Genomic DNA, 15,311 nt, shown 5'->3' on the forward strand with positions numbered 1-15,311 from the left:
TTTTACAGAGCAATGTAGACGTAAAACACAAAAGGATTATATGATTTTTTAGTATATAGATATTTTTGCTCATTAGCCACCACATCAAAGTCAGACCAGTACAAAAGAAGTGATTAAAACAGATTTGAAGATAAGATATCTTCACAAAAATTTAAGGATATTTAGAAGAGGAACTAAAGCAAAAGTGTGCCAAAAAAGAGCTCTTTACTGTTCCTATAGTTTGCAGAATATTTAGATTTGGGCATGTATCAGACTTCATCAAGACGAAAAATTTAGCCCTCTTTGAGGCCAGTGTGTTTGTTTTTATAGAAATAACGGAAATTTTGCAGGTAGCCACTTGAAATTTGGCATGTTTGAAGAAGATGAGTTTCTAATCTTGTATGAAAAATTTAATTAAAAAATTAAAATAAAAATTAAATTAGTGATTTTTGGCATAATTTTGGACACTGGATACTTAAACATATTGGCTAGTGTACCCTAAACATAACGATGGAGTTGCGCACCGCGTGCTTTTTATAAACTAGAAGACTGATCTGAATAGATTCCTGCTGGGTTGGTACGCTTTCACAGTTTGTGAGGTGACATTTCTTCCAAATACTGTATAAAGTTTTTGGGCTGCATGGGACACGCAATCTTATGCATAAGACAGATTGCCTACTATCCCTACCATGACCTATACTTACTATATTAATAGTATTATGTTGGCGTGGTGAGAATTTTAGCATTACACCTATTGGTGCATTTATCCGATGCACTGAAAACAAAATATATAACAGGGTTGTAGCCTGTATAGGACAGATTTAATCTATCAGTAATTAGTTAGCCTTTAGCCTATTATTCATTCTGTTCACATTGTCATGCAAAACGCACTTGCTTTCTTTAAAACCTGTTTTACATAGGCCTAGCCTAGCCTAGCCTATAACCACAGAAGCTCCAGAACAGCAGAAGTTTAAATGCGAAAAAAATGAAGGAAATGAAGCAGCTTTGCCTAGCCTAGCCTACAGTAAAAATATAAGAAGTAGATTTCCGCTCGCCTTGATGCTTATAGCCTAATTCATACATGGGAGTCAAACTCTGGCGAGCTAGCTGGTAAATCACATGTCCGGCAGTAACGAACTAAAATCAGTCTGCCTAAAGCCCTAAACCTTTCAACGTTTTTACCTGTGGAATTTCAAATTCTTCCTTTAATAAACTAGCAACACAATGAATCAATGAACACATCAACAGGATTCTTCCGCCAAATAAATACATAAATTAAATTAAATCCCCTGATGTGATTTCCCGCGCTATAGACATCGCAACTGACAGGTATGCTGACATGAGTGAAAAATAGCTGGCTAGAAAAGAATTGGGTTAATTTACAAAATTTTATACAAGAAAAAAATAGATACAGTTAAGCATAGTATCAATAATCTAGATAACAACCCCAACCAAAAAAAGTGATATTCTAATCAAGATTTTGTCTAGAAAACAATTCAATATGAGGAATGAAAAAAATTGGAATGGGCCAGGTAAGAATTTAACCCAAGTGAAAATTCCAAAAGAAAGAAGAAAGAAACCAGAAACTTGTAGACTCAAAACATCCGTAACAAATCAACTTAAAGATCAGAAAAAAAATCAACACACAAAATATACCAAACTGAAAAATAACGAAATAGAATTTAGCAAACTACTCATCGGGTGGATAGTAAAACAAAGAAAACTGGTTTATTACGTTTTCTGAAGTTCATTACTAAGTTTTGACAAGTCACGTGTCGATTTTTTAGGTTTATTTTCAAATTTTGTTTGAATTATTGTTATTACAGTTAATTCCATTTTGGTTAAAAATGGTTTTTTCTGTAAGGACAGTTCTTGCCTTTCTGTGTTTTTGTCGAATCATAGCCCAGAAGTTTATTAGTTTCCTGTTTTGAAAACTGTAATGGGCTACTTTCTTGTTTATAAAATCCAGCTTGTTACTTTTCTGTTGAGAATTTTTTTGCTTGGAATTTTTAACCTTGGGTAGTTCTAGGCTATATTGATTTTATAGCACCCCCAAGCATGATTTGTGTTTGGAGGCTGTGCTAACCCTTTGTCGTTATAGCACCACAGACCAGAGCATAATTAACATTTTGCACGTTTCAAGCCCTCAAGGCCTTGCCGTTTTTTCTCGTTCGTTGATTGTGTGTGAGCATACTTTTTTCTATTAGGCTATAACGTAGCGGCGTAGCCTATAGATTAGCATCATTTTTTCGCTTCCCACAGTCCACGGCGAAAAATAAGTGGTACGATACGATGGTCATTTATAACTTACAGTTATTACAAAAATCAGTTATCATTTGGTTGTTGTGTATGATATAGACAGTGGTGGGATCCATCCGGTTTCGCACGACGCAAGGAGTTTTATTTGAATTTGTCAGCTTTCTTTGTGGACCCTTCGTAGTCTACTGCTATTCCGTGCTTCCTGGGAGGAACGCGCGCTCCTTGTATATGAGTCAAATTGCTTGAAGGCAACCTATTTGTGATTTCAGCAAGTTGTAGAAACAAAATGTGACTGTAATAAAATAAAATAAAAAAGACGAAGTGGTAAGACCACCATCATCACAATGCAGCATTTTACGACCAAATGTTTCCCTGTTAATGTACGAGGTCTGTTCAAAAAGTATCCGACCTTTTCTTTTCCCGGCAAAAGTAGTGCCACCTGCGCCAAGTTTTTTTTGGAACATTGTTACGTCACTATTACTCTGTACGTGTGAATCGTTTCAAGCCAATCGGCCATGTCATTCTCTCTGTGTTAAACATTAAATGCAGGTATATAGAACGTGCCCGGTGATTTTTTTCACTCAAAATCGCATTTCAATGACCGAACGCATCGAACAGAGGTATTGCATAAAGTTTTGCAAAAAGCTTCCCAACGACAATGCGTCCGCTCATTCCGCCTATTTGATCCAATTCTTCCTGGCCAGAAACGGCATGTCACTTATTCGCCAGGCTCCTTACTATTCAGACTTGGCACCATTTGATTTCTGGCTTTTCCCCAAGTTTAAGACCACTCTAAAAGGGACACGATTTCAATCACTAGAAGACATCATAGATCGACGGAGGAGCTATGGAGCATTTCTAGATTCAAGGAGGAGCAATTCAAGAGATGTGTCCAGAAGTGGAAGAAGGGCTGGGAAAAGTGTGTGGACCGCCAAGGTGATTATTTTGAAGGAAATTAAATAAAGTTTGTGAAATTTATTGTGTTGTGAGCTGTATGCTAAAAGGTAGGATACTTTTCGAACAGACCTCGAATATAGACTACGCAAAAAGCGATGATTATGAAATGCCATGATGGCATAATATAGGCTAAGCTAATTGCGTGAAGAAAAATAACCCGCTAAATCCATAAAAGCTAGATTTAAATTTTTATTCGAAACATTTGCATATTACTTATACCTGTATATAACAAAGATTTTAAATAGATGGCTCATAATTTGGAAAGTTAGAGAGTCACGACCGGGGTTCGGGTTTTTTTTCTTCGCACAAATAAACCTTGTTAGGGCATTGACTAAATATCTCATGCCACTATGTATACAAACATACAAGAATACATTAACTTTTATAAAAAAAAAATAGGCATCCGTTCCAGGCGAATTATATACTAGGCCTATAGCTACGCATGTTTTTGTGCAAACCATAACTGGTAAACACGCAAAAACGACATTTACACATAGCACGTTAAAATATTTCAGCCGCAGGCTTTTGTTTTGAAAGCAATGTCTCCCGTTCTTAATTACCTGAGTATCCTGTAAAGCGTGTGGTTTTGCTACAATGAAATTTTGCAGAATTCAGAAAAACACAAGGAAAATGTGCACATAAGTTAACGACTCACGAGTATTAGGCTATTATTGTACATCAGGTATGAGAGTAAGCTATAATTTGAAGCAAGCGTTCCTATTTCATGAGGAAACAAATCATTTTATGAAAACTAAACAGCTTCTTTATTTATTCCATAACATTAAGGAGATATAGCTCACCCAAATTCTGGCAATAGACAATTTGTACCACATCTAACGCCAGGGCCTGGAGAATAGGCTTTACAGTTTACACTGTATATACAGTTTTTATCTATTATACAGGTTTTAGCTATTTTCCGGTACAGCATAAGGTTATAATGGTCAAATATCAACTAGTAATTTTAATATCGTATCTGTCCCTTTCTGTCGTTATAGCTGCGCGTCTTCGTGTGTGTTCAGGGTAAGTCTTGAAAACGTTTGAATTTTCTAATGCAAAATATTTTTTTGAAGGTAAAAGGACTTTAAACTTTAAGACTCAACCTACGTAGAAATGGTATGCAATGCTGATTTGTGTTTAATCTATCATACCGGGAATGTTAAATGTATATCATTACTACGTTTTTTATTAATTTATATGTTTTGAGTGCATGGAGATTTTTGCGTTCTAACAATTTGCCTTAAAATATCAAAAGAAATTCCAGAAAATTTTGCTACAATGGGAAGCAGGTTTACCTTTCTGGTATGAACCAGGCTTGGAAATTTTACGCCCACGACTTTGGAAACGGTCAGTACAGCAGCAGCAAGGTTCATTTGGAATCAACGTTGAAACAGATTCATAAAAACGGCGGCAATTCGATCCGTAAGTGGACGACAATATGGATATATGCTTTATGTATATTTGACTATTTTTTAGAAAGTATTTTTATGTTATATACGTTGATTTCTTATTCTGTGTTAAGGTATTTGGCTACATACCACCAGTGCCTTAACGCCACGTTTCAATAGTACTGGCCACGTTGTGGCAGCTGACCATTGCAACAATCATATAATTTCTGAAATGAAAGAATACTTGTGTGCTGCCGAACGTTACAACATCGTGGTATTCTTTGTCTTGTGGAACGGAGCAGACCCTAATTGGTGGCGAAATTATCAGTGGGGTATGCATGTTACGACTAATTTACCAGCTCACTGGTTTTTTATTCCAATTTCAGTGGTGGAAACATAATGTATTGTACTAATAGAAAACATAGAGTTTTTTATTTAACATAATACGATTTTGAGGTACAATCAAGTTTCCAATACTGTATAATTGTATATGATAAATTTTGTAAAATGTGACTTAAAATCTGCTTGTGCAAGTCTGTTTGTTTATTCCAATCATGCCCGATCTTTAGGCTACATTATAAATTATGAAATAAATTACTTAAGTGACAGTATTTTTTGGATCCATTTTATAGCTCGACAGTTCAACGGACTGATCACTGTAGACTCCAAGCTACAGTCCTACATCGACAACGCACTCATTCCCATTGTTAAAGGCTTAAAGACCTTCTCATCTCTTGGCGGTTATGAGATAATCAACGAACCAGAAGGAATCCTTTTCGTGAGTATTTGACATTTAACTCAAACATTGATGTCGCAATGATATATTCAGCGATTATGTCTGATTAATTTATTCTTCGACTGATACCATGGTTTATACTTTGCCACTTGAAATGTTGAATGAGAAAAAAATGAAAACAGTCGACTCGATTTCGCTTAAAATATGAACAAGCTGTATCAATATCATTCGTTTAAATTCCTGTTACTGTAAACAAATAGGTTACACCCAACTTCAACTTACGATTAACTCAAAGTGATTGTTTCTACCTTAGTGTATTAAAAAATTTTGTTATTTCAAAATTAGTTAAAAAAATTAGCCTACTTAGGTAGTACTGGTACTGCGTACTTAGGTACTGCGTGTAATAACTAACAGCGCGTCCACGTATAAGATGTGAGAGTTTACAGCTGCATCTTCGCACAGCGTAGATGTATATGGGTAAAGGTGGATGATATCTACCGTAGGCTAATCGGTGTAGGCTGCTGATCGGTGATGTTTAGGCGGTGGACGACAATGTCTGCATTACACTGATACCTGCCGCCAAATTCAGCAATTTTGGATGAATTAAAGTTTGGAAAACTTAAAAATAATTTGATAAGCACCTTCGACTTAACAAGTTATCTGATAAAATAAAAAGGCTTCGCCATATACTTGACCGAACCCTTTAGTATTTTTATTCGGCTGCCACTATTTCACCGAAAAAAGTCGTGCGCTCGAAGCTATTTTTCACAGTTTCTTGTTATCCTATAGGTTATAATTTAAATGTTATAACATAGTCACTTTAACGGTAAACCTAACCTAAATCTGTGACTCTTTAGTTTTTGGAATAGGTCTTATATCTTCTGGTCTAAATCTAACCCCAATAAACCTTTTATAGCTAAAGTCAACTTTTTGCGTATTCATTCTCCTAACCTAACCGCCTGTATCTAACAGGCTGCGTGACCTACATCAAGTAAAATATTTACTTCATATTTACTGTATTTGTTTCCAGACTGCTGCAAATTCTGTTGCCTGTTTCGATGCATCACGATTAGCTGGCTCCGGGGCTGGTTTTGCTGCGCAGCATCAATTTCCCAACCTCTTCTACATGCACCGGCTTCAGAGATTCATCAACTGGCAAGCTAACGCAATAAAAACGTAAGTGATTAGCCTAAGTATGGTTTTCAGAAAAGTTCAAATCGAAAAAGTATTTAAACATATTCTAAACCTTGATTTATATGGCTAAGAACATATGATAGACTATTCTAAAAAAGGTTACGCTTATCTGAACTTGCAAAATCCTGCGTAATGTTTTGGGGGGTAGCTTATATCTCTTAAGTTATTAACGGTTATTTCGTCATAACTCAACTCGGTAAAATCACATAAAAAAGCATTTTAATGAGGTCAAGCTGACATCGAGGCATTCTAAAACTTTCAGACACGATCCCAATTCCCTTGTGACAGTTGGATCCTGGCGGGAGAACCCCCAATACAATAACGGACCATCGAACACTTTCAATTATTATAGTGACCATTGTTTGATACAAGCGGGTGGCCGGAGCTTAGGAACCCTTGACTTCTACCAAATTCACACCTACGCATGGAATGGAGCGTACAGCACAACTTCCCCAATGGTTCCAACCGTAAGACTTAACATGAATTTAATTCATGTTTTTAAAGTTTGAGTCTTGTAATAAAATTTTCAAGGTATATGGTCATAAGGCGGTTTCGATTTCTTATCAACAACGTTTTGTGTTGCATTTTAGAACTCGGCAAGTCTGTATCAACTAAACAAACCGCTCGTCATTGGAGAGTTCTCACATGTGGGCAGCGATGGCACCAGGTCACTTATTCAGTTGGTAGAACACGCGTACAACAATGGGTACGCTGGGGCCTGGAGCTGGCATGCCTTGGTATATAATCGAAAATTTTTTAACGTAGTAATCCTTTTTCTTCTTACCAATAATATTGCTATCTTATCATATAACTACTCTTTCAATAGCCCTGAAAGCATTACATAAATCAATCTCTTTATAAACCTATACCACAGTGCTTTGTTTGATATAACCGAAAGCTGTTAGCAATTACACTGCTAAATTGCTACTTTAATTTTTCAATTAATGCTTGTGGTTTTAATTTGTTTACAGGGTCTATATCATCACTCTGATCCCCTTTCTCCTCAGTTGCTGGCATTAGATGCCATTCGGTGGCGTCCATTCGTACGACTAGTCCTAGGCGTTGTTAACATTAATTGCAGGAACCCTACCATAGGTATATTCGACATTCGTAGAGACCGATTTCCTGTTCAAGGCCGTCCAGTTAGAAACCAATGCAGTTTGTTTACCCGTGGACGTTAAAGGGATGCTATAGATCCGTAAACATGTAACTTTATTCACTGCACTTTCATGATGGATATTTTTTTTAAACTCATTGAAAAATTTAAAATAATGATTATGGAAAAGCTGTGTATGATGAAAAATGGTTTACGAATTAATAAAATAGTTTTATTTCATATGAACACAATTACTGTTTCATGAAAATTTGCAATTGTTAGAGAATTGCTTCTACGTTTTTTTCTGCAGCTTATAAAACTAGAAAATGCAGAATATTTGAAATAAAACATATACACAGTTGGCATTACACACGTTGCATATTTTAATCAATCAATCAGTCATTTTATTTGTCGTCAAAAGCGCGGTGGAACGAAACAAATCAAGGCAGCTGTTATTAGCATGTGCTTATGAACGGGAAAAGTGTCAAAGCCGAAAAGGCTTAAAATATGCTCAAAAAATGAAGGTAGTAATTGTTAGTAAAAAATAGCACACGGCCACAAAGTCCATATTTAGTTAAAACAACACGACAAAAATATACTATGGTTACCACCAGGCATAATAATCATCAAATATAAGGATCAACTGGTGAAAAACTGTGTACACTCCATAAGACATAAGTTTAAAAGAGCGAAGTTAAGTGGACGAGCAGGTGGTGTGTTCGAGCAACAGATTGCAGATCTTTAAAAATTGCTTCAATGCTGAACATCATTGCATAGGAAAAAACATTCATCTTAAAAGAAAGCCCATCTCGGGCAAGAGCTTGGGTACTGGTGGCCATGACAGTAATGCAGGGCATTGTTGACGAGCCCGAGTCATATATCAAATCCGTGATCCGTTTAAGTCGGGCAAAAACATTTCTCAGTCCGAGAATAAAGTTTATCAAACCATGTAGCCTAATCGGCAAATTTGTAGATGCAAATCACTTAAGGAGTGTCCTTCAGACCAGCAAGGCCTGAATTCCACCTTACCCTGGATTTTAGAAATGCCCACGATTTCTTGAAAGTCTTATATTGAACGGTTTGAAAGTAATCACTGAAATAGAACAGCAACAAATGACAGAATGACAGCAAGAAACGTAAGTTGACGTCGTATTTGTATGTACGGTACGTGATCTACGTGTGATTTCTATCGGTACAGAACCCAAGGTAATATTAGCCTACTTATAATCTGAAAACACAAGCAAGGACTAAGTAAAGGAAATGACACTGCTCTGTGAATTTGCAAGCAATAGCAATAATCGGCAATACTGGTAAATTAGATCTCAATAACGTGGCTAACAAATAAAGACATTAAAACAGGTTTACTGGTAACTAACTCATCATATTGCTTGCAAACAATCAATTAAAGAAGTCAGACTAACAACTGCAATACGCATACACTAAATTGACTCAGATCAAAGCTGATGCGCGACTAGATATAACACAGCTAAGCAGGTTACAACTAACCAGATCTAAACAAAGGAATCTATTACAAGGAAAGAGAATTACCACGAGTCTAGACTCTAGACAAGCAATGACAAAGATATTTGGAGTTATGAGCGACACAAAATTATATAAATCATTATCACTTAAATCATATAATTTGAATAAACAACATTACAAATTTGGACGTTACATACCATACCATATTGCAGTTATATAGTAGTAATAATAATGAATAAAGGACTCATCTATTTGGTATCTATGACAGGACCTAGTGGTACACAGTACACAACTGCACCTAGACGCCATTTTCACACGTGCATTCAACATTTCAACCACAGATTACAATCTGTACCATATTATCACTGTTAGTATAGCAGCAAACCTAGTGGGCTAACCCCACTTAGGCTAGTACCGCCGTACCGGTAATCTTCGGTTCGAAAGTGGTTTGTCAACGAAAAGTAGTCTATTTCTTTTCCATAATTTTTCTTTATGGTTTAAAAAAATCATAGGCTAGGTATGCTACCCTCAGAAGGGAGGGGGTGGGGGTGCTGTGGGAGCAAAAAGTATGGTGCTAGACTGGTCAAACAAGAAATATATACCCTTAAGAACAATCAACAAACGGAAAGAAACAGTGAATCCAAAATTTACATTGTCCATAGGCCTAGACCCAATGATGGTCAAAGTAACCGCATAAGTTAGTTAAGTACCGTAGAAGTGGTGTTACTCCCGATAAAATCTACTCCACTACAAGTAAAAGTATTGCTCCTTAAAACTACTCAAGTATTAAGTAAAAATTGGATAATTTTAAACTACTCAAGTAAGAAGTAGGCCTATAGTTATCAATTTAAAGTATGAGGTTGTGAAATGCTACTAAGATGAATGCTGCAGGGAAATGCATAATTTTACGAAGCTAAATAGTTTCAAACATATTTTTGTTCATCGTCAGAGCATTGTTACATGAAAAACAAGTTGTAGACTGTATAAAAGCGCTTTGTGCAATTGTGCTTGCAAATGAAAATTACTGTAATTTATCTTTGAACTTAATTTGGTAAACCTACTCAAGTACGTTACTTTGGCCTAAAAACTATTTAAGTAAAAGCGGAAGAATACATGAACAAAACGACGTACATAATAAATCTACTTAAGTAAAACTACTTCATTACTGACCACCATTGCCTATAGACCAGGGGTCGGCAACCTTTTGCTAGTCACGAGCCAAATGTCGAGTGTACAACTCTTTGGCGGGCCGGAATTTTCATTAATACTATAATTCACACTCACTTCAGTATATTACGCTACATTGCTGCAATCTCAATCATACCAATCATAAAAAGAGCAAAATGTATGTATTCACACTTCAACAACACAGCATTATAAAAAAAAGTTTAGGATAAAGCTCGTGTGCATCTCTCTTTGTATCTATAACGACTAGTCTACTCTACAGACAATCTCGTAGTTAGTACGAGATACTAGTCTACCGCCTTCGCACCAGTTTTATGGCGTAACAATAGACTAGTACGACGTACTTATGGAGTAACAATACCACAATGTTTTCAAACACTGCAGTTTGAAACTCAATAAGAAACGGCGGGCCGTATTCTTATGATAACTAATTAATATGTCTCGGGACGGACGAATTCGCATGGCGGGCCGTAGGTTGCCGACCCTTGGCCTAGACCATGGTGTAAATGTGGCACCTGCACGCACAAAATTCATCACTGTGTATGCCAAATTTTTTATCTTAATGCCGATTTATAATAAACAAAGAAAAGCTGGTTGTTTGAACTCCAATTTATAATAAAGAAACGCAGAATTGATGCTTCAGTGCGTACTGAAATTTGAGTCTTTGCACGCATGAGTTTCCGTCGAAAACTGACATACTTTTCAGTTGGGTTCATTGAATAAGAACAAGTGTCGTTAATGTTTTGCTCAAGGGCATTACAAAGATTTGGCGCCACTGGGTATCAAACATGGAACACAAGCCACAGTTTTTGCAAGGCCAGCAGTCGAACCACGCTAAACCAATTTTTTAATTTTCTTTGCTTATAGTTACCTAACCAAGAATTATTTTTCAAAAACATTTTATCACAATACTCAGTGACTAGTGTTCTTTCATATAAGATCAACTTGTGTTTGGAATTTCCCTTTAGTTTAAATTTTTCCAGAGCTACCTCTTTTTTATGTAAGTTTCAATTCCTGTATGTTCCTTTTCAGATTTCTAATCATAATAGACAGTGTTTATATGAGTTTTTTTTTAACGAAATTATTAAAATGTCAGATCATATGCGCAAAGTAAGAAAAAAATTGGCAAAGAGAAAAGATCGACAACTGCAATTAAAGCAGCTGAGAGATAAACTGTTACAAGATGAAGTCACAACAGACACTGGAAATGAATATTCAAAGCTTCATGGCCAAAATGAACCCAAGTCAACTTCGAGTGAACCATTGAAAGGCTCGCTTCGAAAGGAATCTGAAGAAGATAAGAAAAGCAGCACGAATGAAGAAACAGGCTTTGAAATGGAAACTACAAGTGAGAACGAAACCGCACAGAGTTCTGTAATTGAACCTTTAAAATCTGAAGTAAAGCTAACCACTGCACCTGACTCCTCATTGGAAGTTAAAGTTATGGCTGACGATGCATTACAAGATACGTCGTTTTCGTCTCTTGCTGCTCTAGGGGTAAGTGACTTAACACTCAAAGCAATTGAAGAAATGGGATTTACCCACATGATGGAAATTCAAGCAAAATCCATACCACCATTGCTAGAAGGCAGAGATTTGCTGGGTGCAGCTAGAACTGGAAGCGGTAAAACTTTAGCATTTCTTATACCAGCAGTTGAGCTCTTATATAAACTTAGATTCATGCCAAGGAATGGAACTGGGGTTATCATCATATCACCTACAAGAGAACTTGCCATGCAGATATATGGAGTTATGCAAGATCTATTGAAACACCATTGTCACACATATGGCCTGATAATGGGTGGTAGCAGTCGATCATCGGAGGCAAAAAAATTAGGCAATGGCATTAACATCCTTGTTGCCACACCTGGAAGGCTCTTGGATCATCTTCAGAATACAGCAGAGTTTATGTTCCGAAACTTACAGTGTCTCATAATCGATGAGGCGGATCGAATTTTGGAGGTTGGTTTTGAAGAAGAGATGAAACAAATTGTGAGATTGTTACCAAAGCGCCGGCAAACCATGTTATTTTCTGCTACGCAAACAAAGAAAACTGAAGATTTAGCACGTGTGTCGTTAAAGAAGATGCCACTGTATGTGGGAGTAGATGATAGTAAGTCTGATGCCACAGTTGATGGACTTGAACAAGGTTATGTCGTTTGTCCATCAGAGAAAAGGTTTCTGGTCTTGTTTACTTTCTTGAGGAGGAATCGCGACAAAAAGATAATGGTATTTTTATCATCATGCATGAGTGTAAAGTATCACTACGAGCTCTTGAATTACATAGATCTTCCATGTATGTGCATACATGGGCGACAGAAGCAAACCAAGAGAACGACAACATTCTTCCAATTCTGCAACGCCGAAAAAGGAATCCTGCTCTGCACTGATGTGGCTGCTCGAGGTCTGGACATCCCTGAGGTGGACTGGATAGTCCAGTATGATCCTCCTGATGATCCAAAAGAATACATCCACAGGGTTGGGCGTACAGCTCGAGGAGTCAATGGATCAGGACATGCCTTGCTGATCCTTCGACCTGATGAGCTTGGATTTCTGCGTTACCTTCGTCATGCTCGAGTGCCTTTGAATGAGTTTGAGTTCTCTTGGAGCAAGATAGCTAACATCCAGACACAGCTGGAGCGACTTATCCAGAAGAACTACTTCTTGCACAAATCATCCCAGGAGGCGTACAAATCATACGTCCGTGCCTATGCCTCTCATTCACTGAAATCTATTTTCAATGTCGAGACACTTGATCTCACAAAAGTCGCCTTATCATTTGGGTTTGCAGTTCCACCTTACGTTGACTTGAACGTTCACAGCAAGAGAGGAAGCAAAGATGCTCGAAGGAACCAATACAAAAACCAGAATCCCAAAGCAAAGATTTTTAAAGCTGCTGGCACCAAGAGGAAAGATAGGAGACAATTTTCGAATTAGGAGGAATTTTAGTTTGCTTAAAGCAATGTGACTTTTAAGACATAAACCGCCCCCACCCACTCCAGTCTATCTTGTATGTTAAATCTTTTACTTCTGGATACTGTATAACATTTTCATCAATATTCAAATAGAAACTTCTTCTCAGTCTTCTGGTGTATAAAATTGCGATTTGTGACTGTCAAAATTTTCATTGTCTTTTAGCACTGCTATAAGTATAAGTATCTTTCTTTAGTGTAATTTAATGGGATGTGTAAATGCAGTGTGTGGTGTGCTTGCACTTTTGTGCTAAAATAATTTACTGTTCTTGTAAATACCACCAGGAAATAAATGGCAAATGTTAAAATTGCAAACCTCCAGGAAGTAGATAGTTCTGCTTGACCCACTTAAGGAGCCGTATATGCTGAAATTTTGCGATTTCCATGATTTTGTTGTATGGAATGGTTAAAAAAGTGTGTCAGACCAATCGGAGGCAAGCATGTCCGGTATTGTTTTTCAGTATGGGGGATTGCCCTAGTTAACAGCTATTAAAAACTTGCAGGTCACATTGTTGGGTTTGGCTAAAATGTTTAATTGAAAATTGATGGAATTTGACGTTTTTGGCCGAAAATTGCAGTCTTGAGTTTAACGTTTTGTTGCAAGAGCTAAAGATATGTGATTTTATTAGGATTTCATGAAATAATAACGTAAGGCATACCAAAGTGACATGCAAAACTTCGTGGAGCCCCATGCGTGATATTGTAATTGTAGGAAACTAAGCCTTTTTACAAGCATCTACAATTATACATGCCCTTAATTGTTGGAAAATAGGAGTGCAGTTGCAGCAAGTGTTACAATGCAAAGAAATTGATAAAACTGCAAGAAATCATGGTGTATGTCTTTTTTCAGGTTCATGCTTTTTTGTATTTCGTACGAAGCAGAAAACTGGCGATATATGAAATAGGAGATTGGCGTTTGCTTAATCTCTCATTACGTAATTAAGATGTAACACCAAATACTGTAGCCTCCAGCATGTCGCTACAGCTATAGTTGGTACCACAAACAAGTTTTGAGGTGTGAGTTGGCCACATCCCTTTGTTTGTAACTTGGTTGTAACAGCGGAAGGCGTCGACTATCTGTTACAAAACTAATAAGAACGTTTCATTTAACTAAAACATTTCGACTCATTTACACATATGTGTCAAAGAACTTAACATTAATTAACAAATTAACTGTACGCGTAACGTTACTTTGAACTAATAAAAAAAGCGATCAAACTAAGTGACTTTAGAGTACTGACTGACACGTTTTCGTCCACAACTTCTTGACAACAACAGAAGCGAGACGACAAAGCTTCAAACAATTTGACATTTTTTGCTTTGGCAACTCGTCGGTTCACATACAACAATTCGATTCCGTGGATGGTATTCGGCTTGGTAGCAGAACGGTTACAGCGCTGGGATAGCAATAATGCAGCCCATGTTATATGATCAATGGCGCTACCGCTGTAAACACCTTGGACAAGACGTTAACGGCAATGGCTTCTGCTTAGTGTTCCTGCTGAACAGTCCCAAATTTGTGCAATACAATTCAAAAAAACGAAAAACGTATGTGTATTGGTAGCCTACTTGCACAAAAATCAGTTCGGTAGCCGGGGCTTGAGCGATGAAAAATGATTGCCGACTTTATGTCATGCAACGACTGTCCTCAGTTCGCGAATGAGAATTAGGTATATCATGTTTACTTTGCGACATCTAGCGGAGCAGTCCACTTTCACACTAATGTGCGAAATTTGCCATAGGTTCAGTGCAAGATGTAAATTGTTAAACGATGAGAGTCTTTTCACCAATATGACATCATCGTCTTTGTGGTAAAGTACTGGCTAGTTGTTTTCTGTGGAACTATCAGGAATAAACTCACCCAAGCGAGAACAATCATATTTAATAGTGTTAACCTCTGCCGTAATATTGTTGTTGCTGGTTACCTTAAAAACATGATAACCTTGGTAGATTAAGCAAAGAATGTCAGAAAACCTTCTCAACGATATGCGACCTGAATTACAGTTTAAAAAGTTAGCGTTAGAGGCTTTGGTCCGCAGTTGAAGTTATTATTATCATTCCATTTG

At 37.0% G+C, this 15,311-nt stretch overlaps 2 protein-coding genes across 2 annotated transcripts; both read left to right on the plus strand.

The window, feature by feature from the left end:
- The first annotated feature begins 4,055 nt into the window (after positions 1-4,055).
- LOC143469137 (mannan endo-1,4-beta-mannosidase-like) lies at positions 4,056-7,974 on the plus strand. Its single transcript, XM_076966712.1, has 8 exons — positions 4,056-4,215; positions 4,448-4,614; positions 4,715-4,912; positions 5,213-5,358; positions 6,347-6,492; positions 6,773-6,977; positions 7,101-7,247; positions 7,482-7,974. Exons 1-8 carry the CDS (start codon positions 4,133-4,135, stop codon positions 7,689-7,691), a joined length of 1,302 nt encoding a protein of 433 aa, XP_076822827.1. The 5' UTR covers positions 4,056-4,132; the 3' UTR covers positions 7,692-7,974.
- A 3,335-nt stretch (positions 7,975-11,309) lies between these two features.
- Positions 11,310-13,560, plus strand: LOC143469136 (uncharacterized). The gene has a single exon (XM_076966710.1). The coding sequence runs from the start codon at positions 11,363-11,365 to the stop codon at positions 13,208-13,210; it is 1,848 nt and encodes a 615-aa protein (XP_076822825.1). The 5' UTR covers positions 11,310-11,362; the 3' UTR covers positions 13,211-13,560.
- Positions 13,561-15,311: the final 1,751 nt, after the last annotated feature.

Source organism: Clavelina lepadiformis, chromosome 8 (assembly GCF_947623445.1).
Source record: "Clavelina lepadiformis chromosome 8, kaClaLepa1.1, whole genome shotgun sequence".
NCBI lineage: Eukaryota > Metazoa > Chordata > Ascidiacea > Aplousobranchia > Clavelinidae > Clavelina > Clavelina lepadiformis.